The 16,067-nt window shown below is 40.2% G+C and overlaps 1 protein-coding gene across 5 annotated transcripts in view; it reads right to left on the bottom strand.

Annotated features, from left to right (window-relative positions):
- Positions 1–718: 718 nt before the first annotated feature.
- The window catches only part of RAP1GDS1 (Rap1 GTPase-GDP dissociation stimulator 1), a 90,191-nt gene continuing 74,842 nt past the window's right edge, over positions 719–16,067 (bottom strand). For all 5 annotated transcript variants that reach the window (XM_039710311.1, XM_039710313.1, XM_039710312.1 and 2 more), the window contains 8 exons: positions 13,434–13,577; positions 13,039–13,170; positions 12,500–12,634; positions 10,827–10,952; positions 9,701–9,840; positions 6,859–6,985; positions 5,461–5,589; positions 719–1,386 (listed from right to left, as the gene is read on the bottom strand). In XM_039710311.1, coding sequence (XP_039566245.1) covers positions 1,259–1,386; positions 5,461–5,589; positions 6,859–6,985; positions 9,701–9,840; positions 10,827–10,952; positions 12,500–12,634; positions 13,039–13,170; positions 13,434–13,577 — 1,061 coding nt within the window. In that variant the 3' untranslated portion in view covers positions 719–1,258. The remainder of the gene's footprint in view (positions 1,387–5,460; positions 5,590–6,858; positions 6,986–9,700; positions 9,841–10,826; positions 10,953–12,499; positions 12,635–13,038; positions 13,171–13,433; positions 13,578–16,067) is intronic.

Below are 16,067 nucleotides of genomic sequence, written 5' to 3'. Positions count from 1 at the left end.
TTGGATTTGCTGCCTCTGCTGGTAAGAAAAGGAACTTGAAACTTCTGAGGTTGGCACTTCAGCACTGGGAATGCTGAAGTCACTTAAAAATGTTATAGATCTTGTGACCTTCATGCATGGTGGGCTTGATCAAGCTAGGTAATGGTATCACACAGACCAAAATAACATCTGCTGGCTTGTTGGAAATCGCCATCCCAACTGGCTCCTTGTTTTGCCAGAGTGCTGTCTGCTGGTTTGCTCGCTGGCATGTTATAGACCTACAAAAGAGCAGCTGTGAGATAAGATGCTCAGACTGGTGTTTTTCCATCTCCCTTACCTAGGAAAGGAGAAAAAGGAAGTCTCTTGTATCTTGCATTTGTCACTCGATGGGCTCTGATGAACAGCTGCTGCAAGATATTCCTTTGAAAATCCATCTATAAAACTCCCCCAGTAAACAAAGAAGCAATCCCAAGCAAGCCCAGGAGCATTCATATGCACATGGCTTTGTAAGATAAGGATTGTATCATGCATTGCTGCTAAAATGCATGATTGTTATGCCACACAGTGCCTCTGTGTGAGCAAACACAGTGAAAGTGGTTGGAATAGCTTCCTTTGTATCTGCTCAGCTATAGGCAGTGATCGTGGTCGGGCCAGAGCCAGGAACAAAAAGAACTCACCAGTGCACGGTAGTACAGTCGCAGCTTCTGTGTGCAATTAGAAAAAAGGACAAACCACAGGGTAAAGTGAGAGCACTGAAAGTTTTATTTGTTACCTCTAGGTACCACGAGTTTGACATTAATAGGCAAGACCAGTGAATGAGCAGCAGTACATTGCATTCAAACCTGAATCTCCAAAGCACCAAAAATTGAGCTAGATTTACTTCTTAATCCTATAGTCAGCACACTAGTCTGGAGCTGCTGCATCTCGAGTTGTCCCTAATTTAGTAGTACATTTTTATGCAGTTAGGGGGCATGAGGAAATAGTCAGTTGTGTAGTACCACTTCTACATCATCATAGGACTACAACATGCACATTCTACTATGTGGCCCAAGCAACAAGAATACAAGTAGAACAGTTACGGGTGGAGACAAGTTCATGTTAACACCACCTATGAATTTGTAGAAACCTTTTTGGACAGGTACCTACAGCAGTTCATCAATTTGTGTGGGAACGTTACACGCATGCACAAGTGATACAGTGGAAAACATAGCAGGAGCGGCAGCAGGACGGAGGACAAAGGTGAAATCTGTGATGGGATGCACTGGAAACAAGACTTTCCTCAGCTTTCTACAGCAAGTCTCTGCTCTGTTAGCGAGGCCTGCTGGGCAACAGTTTTGTTCTCATGGCTGCGGAGTTTTGATATGACTTCTAGAAACGCCATGCTCTGCACTTCCTTTTGAAGAGGTTCTGGAAAAAGAAATATAAAAGAAACAGTCCTTTGTATGAGATAGGCAGAAGAAAACCGTGAGAAACTTTTCTACTAAATCCTGTACACACAAGCACACAGCTGTGAGTACGCATAATCTGGTTATTGTTTACTTTTTTGAATTGCTTTTGATGGAGAGACAACTTTTCAGGGCCTCCAGCACACACAAACTCCATGGATTTCAGGTCATGATGAATGGTGAAGCTGCTGCATAGCAGTTAAGAATATCCACCTGGACTGCCTTCCAAAACAGATGCTTAGGAAGTATTTTTAGTGAAAACATTTTTTTGGTTTATTCTTTAAACTAGCCTGACCAAGTGAGCTGGCTGTGACAGGCTCACTGCATCATTTGTGTGTGTCAACTCTTACTGGTTGTGTGGGGGGGTGAGATGGGTCCTTAATGGATGTGTCACCACCTGGTCACTGTTTGCTGTCCCTTTACAGCTCAGCTCTGAAGTTAATGCAAACGACAACACGTAGAGCATTGCCCAGTGCTGTGCATATGGATGCAGTGTTTATGTTCTACTCAAAACTAGGAGACACTGTCTGATGATTCTGATCCTGGATTGCATGTTAGTTACTTTTTGTATTATTTAACAGAGGTTGGCAGCAATTCATAAAATTGAGCAGAAATTGTAAGAAATTTGACAAGTTTTCTGAAAGCCTTGTACTCTGAACATCTCACAGTTTTGATCTAAAATGGTTGGTTTTGTTACATGCCTCTCTAGTGAATTCCCACTCAGCAACAAATGCATATTATTTTGCTTTCCACATGTTGCCAGGGGCCTAATCTCTGAATTTCCCAGGAGAAACCCCAACCACCTGTTTCAGATAGCTATGCTTTATGCTGTGCTATTTACTTTTTTTTTTAAATTTTTTTTAAAGCAAGTTTTGGCATTTGTTCCCAACCCTACCTACTTTCTTGTTCACATGTTTTTAGTTCTTATGCAGCTTAATCCCTACCATGTAAGAGCTGGCACCTCTCATGCTGCTGTGCACCTGGGAATGTCTATGTACAGACTGATGTCAGTGAAGCTGTTGGAGTGTTCATGCTATGAATGCACTTCCTGCTTTCTGCTGAGATGCCAACACGTTTAAGCAGGTATTTCACTGTGCTTTACCATGGCTGGTAACATCCAGTTTCATGGAGACTCTTGCCTACAAAAGACTGTGCTAGCTAAGAATGCAGTGCTTTGGATGATCCCTTTTCCATTGTCCTCATTTTTCTTTCCCTATCCATTCATTCAGTTGCAAGAGGAACTTCCAGATGGAAAGAATCACATAAAAATAGGTATCTGTTAACTGCTTAACCATCTGAAGTTCAGCAAAGGCTCTTCACCTGGGGAAGAATAACCCCAGGCACCACCACAGGCTGGGGGCTGATCTGGGGAAAGCATCTCTGTGGAGAAGTGTGTCCTGGCAGACAAACAGCTGTCCATGAGCCAGCAGTGTGTCCCTGTAGCCATGAAGGCCATTAGTATCCTGGGGTGCATTAGGAAGAACATGGACAGCAGGTCAAGGGGCCCTCTGCTCAGTCCTGATAAAGCACCATCTGCAGTGCTTTTGTCCAGTTCTGGGCTCCTGAGTACAAGAGAGACATGGAGCTCCTGGAGTGGGTCCAGTGGAGGGCAACAAAGATGATGAAGGAACTGGAGCATCTCTCAGAAGGAAAGGCTGAGGGAGCTGCAAATGTTCAGCCTCAAGAAGAGATGACCAAGAAGGAAACTCATCAATGGCTATGACTATCTGAAGGGAGGGTGTGGCGAAGACAGAACCAGGCTCTGCTCAGTGAAGCAACAGGACAAGAGGCAACAGGCAGAAACTTGATGCAGAGGAAGTTTCACCTGAACATGAGGAAGAACTGTTTCATTGTGCCGGTGATTGAATACCAAACAGATTGCCCAGAAAGGTTCTGGAGTTTCCCTCACTGGAACTTTGTGGATGCAATCCTGTGCCATGTGCTCTAGGATGGCTCTGCTTGAGGCAGGGAGGCTGGACCACTGTGGTCCCTTCCAACTTGACCCATTCTGTGAATACACAGATGTTGGCAACACCATCAATGTGGTTAAATGTGATACCCCATAACAAAGCATAGGAACAACAGCAGTCACTGGAGAATTAAATGAAAACAATAATTAAGCCAGTGGAGCTGCTTCTAGTCTTTATTGCACTATACTGGGGTCAGTTACTTTAAAAATAACTACACAGGTCTGAAACAGTAGAATAAGGAAATGTGGCTCATGATGTGGATATGGTGTTGAAAACCGTTTAGAGGCAACACAGTTGTAAGAGGTGCATATTAATATTTTCCCTTGTAAAGAGCAATCAGCTCCTTGATTCTCCTCTCCTTGGTTAAAATAGTAACTCCCCCCCCAACTTAGAAGTTAATACCAGGGTTGCTCAGTTGTTATTCTTGTGTCCTCACTGTTTTTACACAGATCTGTTCATCAGGAAGCAGGACAGAACACTGGGTCAGTCAAATACTGGGCCTTAACTTCACAGCTGCATAATGCAGTGACATGCTGCTGTCTGTTCTCTGGGAGTAGGGTAAAGAGCCTTGTGCTTAGACAAAGCTTACAGTGCAGTGGCAGGCTGAACTCTGCCACTCAGATAACCCTGAAATACGCCCCCTAAGATAAGACTGCTCTGTACTCTGGTGGACAAGAGAGATGGGTATTTGACTTTAAATAACTGTCAGTCTTGCAGGTGACAAGATTCAGGAAGGGAAAATGCAGCTGTCAGGCAGATTTTCTGAAGATGATTATTTTAGTTGGAAGCAGTGGAAATCAAGAAGATCAAGACAGTGAGGCTGACTGTGAACCTTTAGCAAAAGGGTTCTGCTCTAAAATGCATGGATAGTCCCAGGCATGAAATGGCTCAAGAAGGTTGTGAGTAACAATTAAGTTTACATGTCTTAGCATTAAAGTGAGTGCCTACTGAGAGCTGAGGCTTGTTAGCAAGTTTTGAGCACAATCTTTGCACACTGAGATGTGTATACTCTCTAAAACTGGGTATTTGTTTATAATATAAGATGGCACGAATACAATATTCACTTGCATGGATGTACAGGTCTCCAAAATTACACTTGCAGTAGACATGGTGAACTCTGTTTAAATGAAAAAGTACCTTTGTTTACAGAGACAGCACACATTTAACTGTGGTAACTTTTAATCTATTAATTGAATTGGTGTAAACTGTCTTCTAGAGTACCTTCATCTGTTTCACACTTGGCAAGTTGTGCAGACAGGCTCTGACTTTTCACCTTCCTGTAATTATTCCAGTTCTTTGTCATCTTAGTTGACTGTAAATGCCTAGACCTTTATGGAATGAAATTTGTTCACTCTCCACAGATTCAATCTTTCTTAAAGAACTAAATGAAAGAAACATAGTAACTTCTTGAAACCTTGAATGAAATTTTCCCCATGACACCTTGCTCTTTTTTGTTTTGTGGTTTTTGTTTGTTTGCTTGAACACAGGTGGGAAATTGCAATATCAAACCACAGCCTACTCGAAGAGCCTGTAAACAGCCTGACCTTTGGCAGAGGGTGAGCTCAGAGAGATGAGAGTTTACAGTGTCCAGCACTGATGTGTGTTAGTGCACGTTGTGCCTCGATGGCCTGAGCATGCGAGGGCTGTTGAGGGAAGGAGTCTTCCTAGTGACATAAATGTAAGGATCCTTCCTAAAGCACCATCACACATCAATTACAGGGAACTTGCAGCTAGAAATGAAAATGAAATTCTTACGATCTGCATATTTGCAAAGATAACTTGACATTGTACAGTTTTAAATGCTTTCATTTCTTTCCTTTCAAAGTTTGAGCTAGCTGCATCCTACAGAAGCCAGAGTCAAGTTTCTGCAGTTAGTATCCAAAACTGAATTATCCTTGACACTACAGATAGACATTACAGAGTCATAGTAAGCTGAACCTTTGTGTTTATATCCATTGTGAACAGAGAACCAGTCACAGTGTGTTTCCACATGCTCTGTGTTCAACTCTAGGGAAGAACTATATTTCATACATCATCTTGGGAAGTAGCCTCTCCTGAATACTCACCAGATCCTATAAGAGCACAGATCAGCACCATGGAGTTATATTTTATTTCTGGAGCACTCCTGTCGTCTGAGAGCAGTCTGTGTAGAATCTGAACAAGCTGAGCATTTTCAAGATCCTTTTCAGCAGTGACTGAAATACAAGTGAAAATTTGTAAGTATGGAAGTGCCACTTGCTTTGACGCTTCCATGTGTTATCCCTTTACTGAAACATGATCTCTCACCAGAGTGAAAGGCTGTGGTACATAACTCATTGGTATAAAACTCAAGCACATATTTGATGGTATGATGAAAAGAATCACAGCTCTTGCTATAAAAATGTGAAGTTGTCTAACTGCTTGAAAGGACAGTCACAGAATCTGTGATGAAATCCAGTCTTAATGTTCAGTAAGCTGATGGAAAAGCCATGAGGCTTTCTAGCCATTTAGGCCAACACCTGGAATATTTCAGCTTTCAACACTTCCATTGCCTGAATTTGCTTTTGGAAATTGTGTCTGAGTAAATAAAGATGGTGTAGTTCTTGATGGTAGAGGGAGCTCAGGGTCCATTATAAAGCCTGTGGAAAACTTTTCAAGATCTCCATTTGAGTTACTGCCTCTGTAGCTTTCTAAGATACATGCACTGAATTCAGACTCGACCTTTAAATGCCTGAAGACAAGACAAAGAGATGATTCATGTGACTAGGAACATCTTTCCTTTTATTTAAAATAATTCCTTGATGTATTGGCAGTGATTCGAAAGTTGAACAGAGCATTCCTGTAGTACACAATGGCAAGAGATGAAATCAAGAACAAAAATATGTAAGTTCTTTGTTTAGTTCCTTATTTAATAAGTAAGTAAACAGGATAAACAAAACCTCTGCTGAGCATTTACTTTCCTGTTTTGAAAGCTGAGGTACTACAAATGCAGGTCAAGACACGGAATCATGTATGTCTTCATATGGCAATTCTTGCACTTAATCCTGGGTAATTTAATGAAGACATGTTGGGGGTGTTAACCACTTCTGTGTATTCTCCAGTTCTTACTTATTAGGTAAGTGGACTCTTCACTTTGAAAAGTTCTCTCACAAGCAGATTAACATTCCAGTGTAGGAATGTGGTCAGGTCATATAGTCTCTAGTCTAAGGTATGTTTGTTTTCTGAGTTTTACCCCAAATCTGAAAGTTAAGCTGGAGGGCCTTTCCAGATCACTCCACCACCTACCAGAATGATGGAGCAGATCCTGTATAACCAACAGTTTCCTGCATAACATGATGGCTTGCCTGTGTGTGCATGAACCACCATGGAAATACTCAAAGGCAGGTGGAAGGAGGAGGCTATTCTACATTGCATTCTCCCTCCATGGCTTCTCTTGGGCACAGACTGGAAAGGAAACAGGTGCAGTGAACTCCTGGGATACTCACCTAACTCTAGAGCCGCTATCAATGCCAGTGCAACGAGAGCTTCGTTTTGCATTATTACGTGTTCGCTGGTCGCCATGGTTACTAAATGCTTGATGCCACCACTCTGTACAATGGTCCTAATTACATCCTAAAATAAATAATGCAAAGATGACAAAATTCTGCATTCCATACAAATTGTATTAAATAAGGGAACTGTCAAGGATGCTGTGTTATCTTTGGGTAAGGGTACTTGTTGGCTTTGTGCACACAGAATCACCTTATACATCAGTATACAGACATGCAGGCCTACGTATTATCTGTTATTACTGCTCTGCAATTGAAAGGTACAGGGTGTTAAACCAAGGCAGGTAACCCCATAACTATGTTAAGACACACATAATGAACTCTTTTCCAGGTTATATGGTGTAACTCAAGTTTTCACACTGTGTCATCAGTCATCAAATAATTAGGGGTTCAAAGTATCCAACAAACTATATACTTGGGGTAAGGAAACACACAAATAAAGTTATTAAATGCTTCATCTCTCTCCACGAATTTTCAGAGTTTCTTCAAAATGTTCAGAGAGGTGAGATCACAGAATGACACCTTACTATGTAACAGAAATGGTGTACTTGAAAAGCTGTTTAGACATAAGACAGGAAAGCAAGCAGTGGTATCTTATTATGGAATTTTTCTTCAAATACAAAGGAGGTAAGGAAAAGGTATGTATGGGACACCAATGTGTTGGTTTCTGTTCTAAAACCAGATGTTAAAATGAACTGTTGTGCAGTACTGCTGCCCAATATCTAGGAACTTAAAATTTTATTTAACTGCATTAAATGTGTCTAAAATAGATAAAAATACACAGCTGAGATTCTGTTTTCAAGTCCAAAATTTGATCCAACTTACGTGACAAGATAAAGATTATAATAAACTAATACTCTACAGGTATTAGTTATAATTTCACAAGTGGTTGTGCACCTCATGTTTTCACCATCTTATATCCCAAAAATACTTGCAAATTGTTTGCCTGAAAAGTCAGGTTACTTGGCATGCTGAAAGGAAACTGTTCAAGGAAATGTGGATTAGTTTTTTGTTATTTTTATTTGTTCTGTGAGTGCACAAAGGTTTGAAGTAGCATTTATTTATTGAAACAAAAATACGATTTAAATTTTTCATCTATATCTTAAATTTCCATTTAAAACACATTCTCTTTCTTATACCAGCCACAAGCCAAAATAGTGAGATGTATAGCCTCACTACTGTGTGACTTTAATATAAATAAACAACCCCAAACACCTAAACCTAAACACAAAATACCATCTTAAAATACCTTCAATCCCAACCTCAACAAAAAAACCCCAAAAAAGCAAAAACTAGCACTTCAAAGTAGTTTTCAGACTGAGACAATCTGGGAGTGCTAAGTTCTATTTGAATTGGTGTGGAATTTTGGGTATATAAGTCTTAAGAACCAATCAGCATCTTTGACATCAAAATATTTTACATTGTAGGTGAGCCTCACCCTTTAAAAGGCAGTACCGAATAGATGACAGCCATCAGGTTTGGTGCTAGTGTGGCTGAAATCACAGGTACCTACTCCAGTATTGTGGAATGACTAAAACTGGCTGTTGCCTTTGTAAATATTACCCCAAAGCATTTAAAATTAAAAGCCCAATTCAAATCTGATGTTAAGAGCCATACAGCTGTACTCATATTCAAACGTAGAGGGCAGCAAAAGCTTAAAAAACTCCACTCTCTCAGCTGTTATCCTCTTAATGTCAAATTTCCTCTGTGAGTACACGCACCCCACAAAAATTAATTCAGCTGTGATAATGCTGTTAATTTCTGCCTTAATATCTATTTGATGTCATCAGTAGTGTCTCCATATTTAGAATTGAATTCTGTTGTCCTATAGAGAATATTTATTATGTTTCACATCTGTGGTGGTGTTCGCCATCTATGCATACATGTTGGGGACTTAGGGGAGGGAGCCAGAAGAAGCGAGAACCAGAAAAATGAACCCTGATCAGTTTTAGAGGCTGAACATAAAATGGAGAAAGGGTATTAGACAGAGACAGTGATATCAGCAATCAGCAAAGATTTAAATCCCTGTGAGGCCTGCTGATTTGTTCTTGGAGGCAGTCAGTACACATCAGGCCCCTTCTATATTTTTCACTTCATAAATGCCATGGATGAATAAAGAGGTCACTGTTACAGTCTGAGCTCTCCAAATCACACTTGCTATTTAAGTTCAGTAATGCAGCCTGTGTTCGTATCAGTGAACATGCTAAAGGAAGTCTGAGCCTGAAATAGCCTGTCTCCAGAGATGTGTCTGTCCTTTATAAGGCTGCTTTGTCTAATACTCAGCTAAGCAAGAATGATGGACTTGGACTGCTTAGGTAAAGATATTTGATTGATATGAAGGTGATGGGAGGGGCAGATGAATTTTTCCTAATGTAATACCTTTTGCCATATACAAGCAAGCTTTTGTTAGAATTTGGAATAAATTGTCATTTCTAATGATCCATCAGAATCTTAAAACTCTGAAATATGCTGTACGAAGAGTAGGGAGACAGACTATTTCTGGATCTCAGTTTTATATAAATACATAGCAAGATCCTAACAACTGAGTTCACTGATTCCTCATATATAGCACCATTAAACATAGAGAATACAGCATGCTGAACTTCTGCAGGAGACATTCAAAATAAAAATGATCCAAGCCTTGGGCAGAGGAGATGTAACACGTTAATACCCAAGCTGGCTCGCTAGAAGGATTGCAAGGTGGAGGGTTGGTTACCAACAGCAAGTGCACAGGTAACTCTTGGTTCTGACAAGCTGACTTTTTTCGCCACTAACTTACTTTTGATTTGCTGTGTCGTATAAGTGCAGAAAGTAGTCTGTTGGACTCTCCCATCACACCTGCGTGATCCTTGGCTTCACACCACTCCACCAATCGTTCCACCAGTTTTACGTTTTTGCCCAGCTGTTCAGCTGCTTCTGCTACATGATGCCGGAGCCAACAACACAACAAAAAGGTTGTCACTTTTTTAAGCAAGTGCTAGAAAAATAAGCTGAAAGTTACTAACTTGGAGGTGTTAGAAAAACTTCACTAGCTTGCATTACCAGTGGGAAAAGTCTAGGTTGCATTGAAGCAAGTAAAGCCAGTAAAAATGAAAAGAAATAAAAAGAAATCTAGTAAAACATTCATAATCCAGTTTTTGAAACAATTTATCAGCCCGGTTAATGAAGCTTGTGCACTGATGAAGAGCAGGAAAATTCAGGTGATACCACACCCCCAGCTGAGCTGTGAGCCAGCTCAAGAATTAAAAACCAGGAGGGACTGCTGCCAGAAGGGAGCACTGTGGTCAGTTAGATCAGGTTTGATAGACTGTAAGTCACACAAGTTTCTTCAAAAAATGTCTATTTCATATCCAATAGCTTTGCCAGAACTAGAATGGATCTTTTGAAAAAATCTGTAGGACTGAGTCAAAAATAAATACACAGCTTATTTACCACATGAACTATTTCTGGTTTTTAGCAGACTTCCGATTTTATAAATCCTCATCCTGGAACAAGTTGGTAACTAAAACGTGCTTTTTCTTTTTGGAATTGCAGTCTATCAATTAATAGAGTATTATCCTGTTCCAAGGACCGAGGTACAGCCAGGGAATACAGTAAGTGAACAGCAAAACAGGAGTGGTAGCTCAAAACACTCACACCTCAATACACACTTGTAATGTGACAGTGTAAAGAAGTTAAAAAATAAATAAGCATTTGACACCTATTTGGAGGGTCCCTGGTAGTCAGTTTAGGAGTTCTGAAAAAAAAAATCAACCCATATTCCTCTCCTTTTGCATATGTATTAGACTTATTCCATGACTTCAGGAATGAAATTTAGAAAAACTCTGCTTCTCTAAGAATCTTGGCAGCGTATCACAGACTGAACCAAAGAGAATCACTTAACATAGAGAACAGTTTATTTTTACCTTGTGCATCTATTAACATTCTTAATGTTCCCAGCAGCTTGAACTGAACGGGGGGCATCTCCGATCTGAGAAATTTCAATACAGCTTCTGCAACGCCAGCTGATAGCATCTTAGCCTTATTTACAACTGCATGAATAAAGAACAGGGATTGATCTCAAAAACATTTCTGGAAGATGCAGTTTGTTTCAGAGCTGGTCTTGAAGCACATTTTCAGATGTGATTTGAAAAAGAGGTTGTGAGCACAGACTTCAGGAACAGTGCGCTGGTGATACTGTGTTGTGGAGAAATGTCACAGCTCCTGTGAAATTAAGTGCTTTTTCCTAGCATGCACATCTAGATTTCTGTATTCAGTTTGAGCACCACTGAAGGGGTAGACTCCTCCCTTTGGTGTAGGAAAGGCATCTTCCACAGAATCCATCAGGTAGAAGCCCAGGCTAATACTTGCCCCCCCAAATATGAGGAAACTTCTCTGAGTCCCAACCACACTCTTCTGTTTCTCACAGGCAAAGGAACATCCGATTAGCAGAATAACCTCTTACCAGTTCCAGTGTTTCATACAAATAATACTGGCCTGACATGCCTGGAGTCAGTTGTCTTTTGTTACCTTCTTCCCCTCTCCAACCTCTCTTTCATCCCCTCCACTAGTCCATGTCCTCCACTTTCACATAACTCTCTGAAATGCATTTAAGGTGCAAACCTTGCCCCCCAGTGTACTTGGAAAAAAATGCCTATTAGGTATTTGAAATAGTGTTTTGACACAGAGCTCATCACTGAGGTCAGTTATTACTTGCTCGTTTCTTTCTAACAATGTACAGGGATGGTTATGTAGGTCTCTGGCAGACATCCTTCAGCATAGGCTACAGGGAAGCTGACTGATGGAAGTGAAGAGAATGACTCACCTGAGAAAGGTAAGCAAAAGGAATACTGCTAAACCACAGCGGGTTTAGTTATGTATGCATCACCATTTCTAAAAGTTATGATTTGTCAAAACCAAAAATAGTAAAATAAGGTTTTATGGATGAAAGACTTATTTTTGGCTTGGCACAAGAAACCATACACAAGTGTTACGGATTTGCTTTGTTGCTTTGTGCGCGTGCTCTACCTTTATGCTTGGATAATCAAAACTCACACAAATTAAGTTACTATAAATGACAAAATTAGCATTCAGCTTACTGCCAACAAACACTAACTGCAATAGGTTGGCTATTCTGTCAGTCTACCTCTAGTTCTAGATATAATAATTTGGCAATTTTCAGTGTCTTAAGTAAGATGCAGTGTTTTAACAAAGTGGGTACTGTTCTCTCATGGGGACCCTCAGCTGTGAGACAGATTGCAAATGAAGCAAACAGAAAGAAAAATAAATATGCAGTGCTCTGGACAAAAAGGGTTGAGAAATCATATTCAAGGCCTCCTCAGCTCCTCGCCAATTACAAGGCTGCCCTTTCTTTGGTGGGGGATACTGTGTGATCAAAGTGGCAAGAGGCAGTCACCATGCCTGTGATGTATTCAGAACTGCTGTGCAACAGACACAAAAGCAGTGATGGGCCAGAATGAAAAGCAGCAGTCTGACCTGCCTCTAGGACTGTCAGTGCTCCCACCCACATTCCCTGGGGGGTACAGTGGGAGAACAGAATTTCACCTTTGGGGGGTTAGCAATGCAAAGAGAGGCTTACCAGGAATAGCCAGGTTTCTGAGAGCACTCAGTGCAGCGTGCTGCACAGTTACATTTCCATCCTCCACATGTCTGTCTAGCAGATCCATCAGCTTTTGAACTATGCCATTATCCACCATATGGATGCAGTTTCCGTCTGTGCGAGATGTAACAAGTCATTTGTGAAGGGAAGATTATTACTAAGATTTCTACAATAGCTTCTTATGAATAGAAGGGTTGTTTCCTTGGTCCTTTTTACATTTCATTGTTGAGAATTTGACCACCATCATCTGTGAGAATTGCAGTGCTCATGACAAACTTAAAAGAGTGATAGAAGAAATACTGAAGAAGGCATAAATCCCCTATACCCCTCTACAAATGCAAAATAATATTTTAAAGTAAGTTTAATGCTTTTGAGGATTGTAAAGTTTAAAACTAGTGATGTTACTGTGTAACTCAACAGCAGCTTTTACTGCAACACAGTTCTTATTTGCAGCTGTACAGACAGCATGATAGAGGGAAATACATAAATCTACATAAGCTATTATGGCATGTTCTTACCATTTCTGGCAAAATTTGCAATAGCCAGTGCTCCTGCAAGCTGTAGCTGATGACTATTGGAAGGAATCCATGAAAGTACTCTTTGGAACACACTGCCTTTTCCTCCTTCAAATAACTTTTGCATGGATTCATCTGGGGTAAAAAGCACAGAGAGTCAGCAAGCCAAACTGTTTATTAGGGAAACTTCCCTTTATATCTGTGAAGCTCTGCTGGTTCCACTACAATTAATCCAGTCCTGCAATGAGGGACAAAATCTGACCTGTTAAATGTTTGCCTGGTGGGTAGCAGGTCGTCTAGGTTATTTAGAAAATTAATAAATAGTGAAATTCAGCAGCCAAACAGTGTTACAAATATATGCTGTTACTTTGCAGGACATAGTGACAGCCCATCCTTACCTCCAAGCAATAATAGAACCATAAGATCAGAAGCTGTTTTAAGCTCTGCAATATCATCCTCTTTGTCACTGTCCACAGTCTTCTGGACAATCTCAAGTAAGCACTCCACCAAACCTGCTTCAACCAGCTGCAGTTTAATGACATCTGGAAAATAGCATGGATAATAGGAGTCGGAATCAGGATTTTAAATGCATCTATCCTACACACATATGCAAGACAGGCTGTAAGAAACAGTGATGTCAGTGTTTTCACAGACAAATTGTGTACATGAAACCACAAGTTCTTTATCTGAAATTCTTATGGCCAACTTCTGTTATTATTCATCTAACAGGCTCTCCCTGGCTCTGGACTGCCTTTAGAGCACAGTCATAAGCTGAAGGTGTATGGAGCTCTTCACTTCTAAAAATGAGGATATTTCTCTACAGCAAACTTCTGGCACCTCAGTCATGGCACAGCAGACTCATAAGGACTGTGCTGTGCTCATGCTTTCCAAAGACAGACAGTATATCTGCCATTTGTTGAAAGGGCTGCAGGAGGAGTGCAGAAAGGCCAAATCCAAAAGGTTCGGTTGGCAGAGAAGTTTCTTCTGGAAATTGATGAGGCAAACTAATTTCTTAGTTGTTATTCAAAACAAGGCTTGAGAAGGTAATTTTTTTTTTTTCAGGTCACATAGAATCTGGGAACAATATTTTTTGTCTTGTTTCTATAATGACAAAATATTTAACAGATATTTCCTTTGGAATCTACATGCCTAAACTCCCTTTCTGTTAAGAGGGAATGGCAGGCTGTCTTGTGCTATGCTAGGTCTCTTCATACATGGAAGTGATTCTGGTAGTTGTTGCAGGCTGATTTTGAAAAATAGTCACAAAGCTCTGCAGAACTGTGCCAAAGAAGTATATTTCTCTTGGCTTTCTACATGAAATGGTATTTTTACAAAAAGGTGTTCAACCCAAGTTAAAATATTTTTAGGCCAGAGCTTTGGAAATATTTTTTCATACAGTTTACAAGCCACACTTGGGAGAGGAAGTGTGTTCTACCTCTGCTGAAGGATGTGTCTGACTCTCAGTTTCCTGGTGTCACTAGGCTTTTTGGCTTAGTGAAATTCATTGTTCCTTTAAGAGCAGCTGACCTTCTCATGAACTTGGTAAGGAAATGCAAAATCTCCAGTTGGAATTTTTTTTTAAAATAGGCTCTTTTGCACTGAGGTGCTTTAAAAAATAGAGAATTCCCTTAGCTATAGAATACAAGGTTGCAGATGTTCTGTGATTTGAATTGAAATTGCTACACCAGCATGCTTAATCAACAAGTAAATTAGAAAAAAAAAACCTTAAAACACCCCAACTACCAAAATCCAGACTCTGCAAATACTTCATTGAGATGTTTTTCCCTTCTGACCTATTGCTAATTGTCTACAATCAAAAGCACCTAAACAGTACCTGCAAAGTGAACTCATTTAAGTATGCCTTGAATCCACAGTGGAAATGTTTTTCTGACTACCTCTCAACACCTGAGCATCTGAGTTAGGGTCAGCAGCAATGAATTTCTCAAATGTTATTGCAACTAAAAAACCATAATCTTAGAAAAATTAAGCACTTGAACTGACATATCAAACACACAAAAAGTTCAATCCTGTTTTATGTCATTCTGAGGATGGAGATATCTTAGAACAGATTTTAAATTATTATATAATAAATTATATATTTTGGAAAAGATGTGCATTTTTAGAGCTGAAAAAAGGAATTGTTTTTCCATGCCACTTAAAATAAAAATCAAAATACCTTTTTTAATTGAAGTGAAAGTTTATCCTGACTTATACATTGTAAAACAGACACATGCAGAGTGTGCATACACAATAGAATAGGATTAAACATAAATCTGAGTTTGCAGTTCTATCTAACAATCTATTCAATGAAAAAAAACTTTAATGCTGAAGTGGGTAAAATGAGGTTAGAGAGCCATCAAATACTCTGATGTCTTCCCTACACAGAACTGCTTCCCACATCAGTCCAGCTCCACCTGTTAACTCATTTCTTTATTTCCATTAAGGGCAGATGATACATTGTACAAGCAACCTTTGTCTGATCCTTTGTTCCTCTGGAGGAACATCCTGGAGGGATGATCAGGGCTGCACATCAATTCCTGCTCTGGCTTGAGCAGTGAGTCAAACTCCCAGGGGCTGCCTGGGGCTATGTAAGATAGGCCACCAAACACCCAAATTAAATTCATATGATCTCTCAATGAACAGTAAGGGCAGAGTGTCCAGCCCTTAGCTCTGCAATTGACATGCCCCTAGCAAAAATAATGTTATAGGAAATGGAACTGCCAGCGGCTCTGCAATTCCAGGAAATGATGTACTGGTGCTCCAATGGTCTATGAACACTTGAGCCAGTGTTTGCAGACAAATGTTGTGAAGCTCTTTAAAAAGCAGCTAAAGCAGCTTTTGATATTCCCACTGTGGGCACAGGGCAATAAAATATAACATAATTGTATACAAAGTGAATCAGTGATGGAATTAGCATCAACAATGTGCTCGCTCCTCTCATATGCTCAACAATTAAGACCCATTCACTTTTCATGACACTACAGTCACAAGGATCAGATGTGGTGGCTTTGGAAGGAGACAGCCCATTACCC

The sequence above is a fragment of the Passer montanus genome, unplaced genomic scaffold (genome assembly GCF_014805655.1).
Source record: "Passer montanus isolate IOZ18808 unplaced genomic scaffold, ASM1480565v1 scaffold23, whole genome shotgun sequence".
NCBI classification, from domain to species: Eukaryota; Metazoa; Chordata; class Aves; order Passeriformes; family Passeridae; genus Passer; species Passer montanus.
The sequence above is the reverse complement of the archived record's forward strand: the minus strand, read 5'-3'. Positions and strand labels throughout refer to the sequence as shown.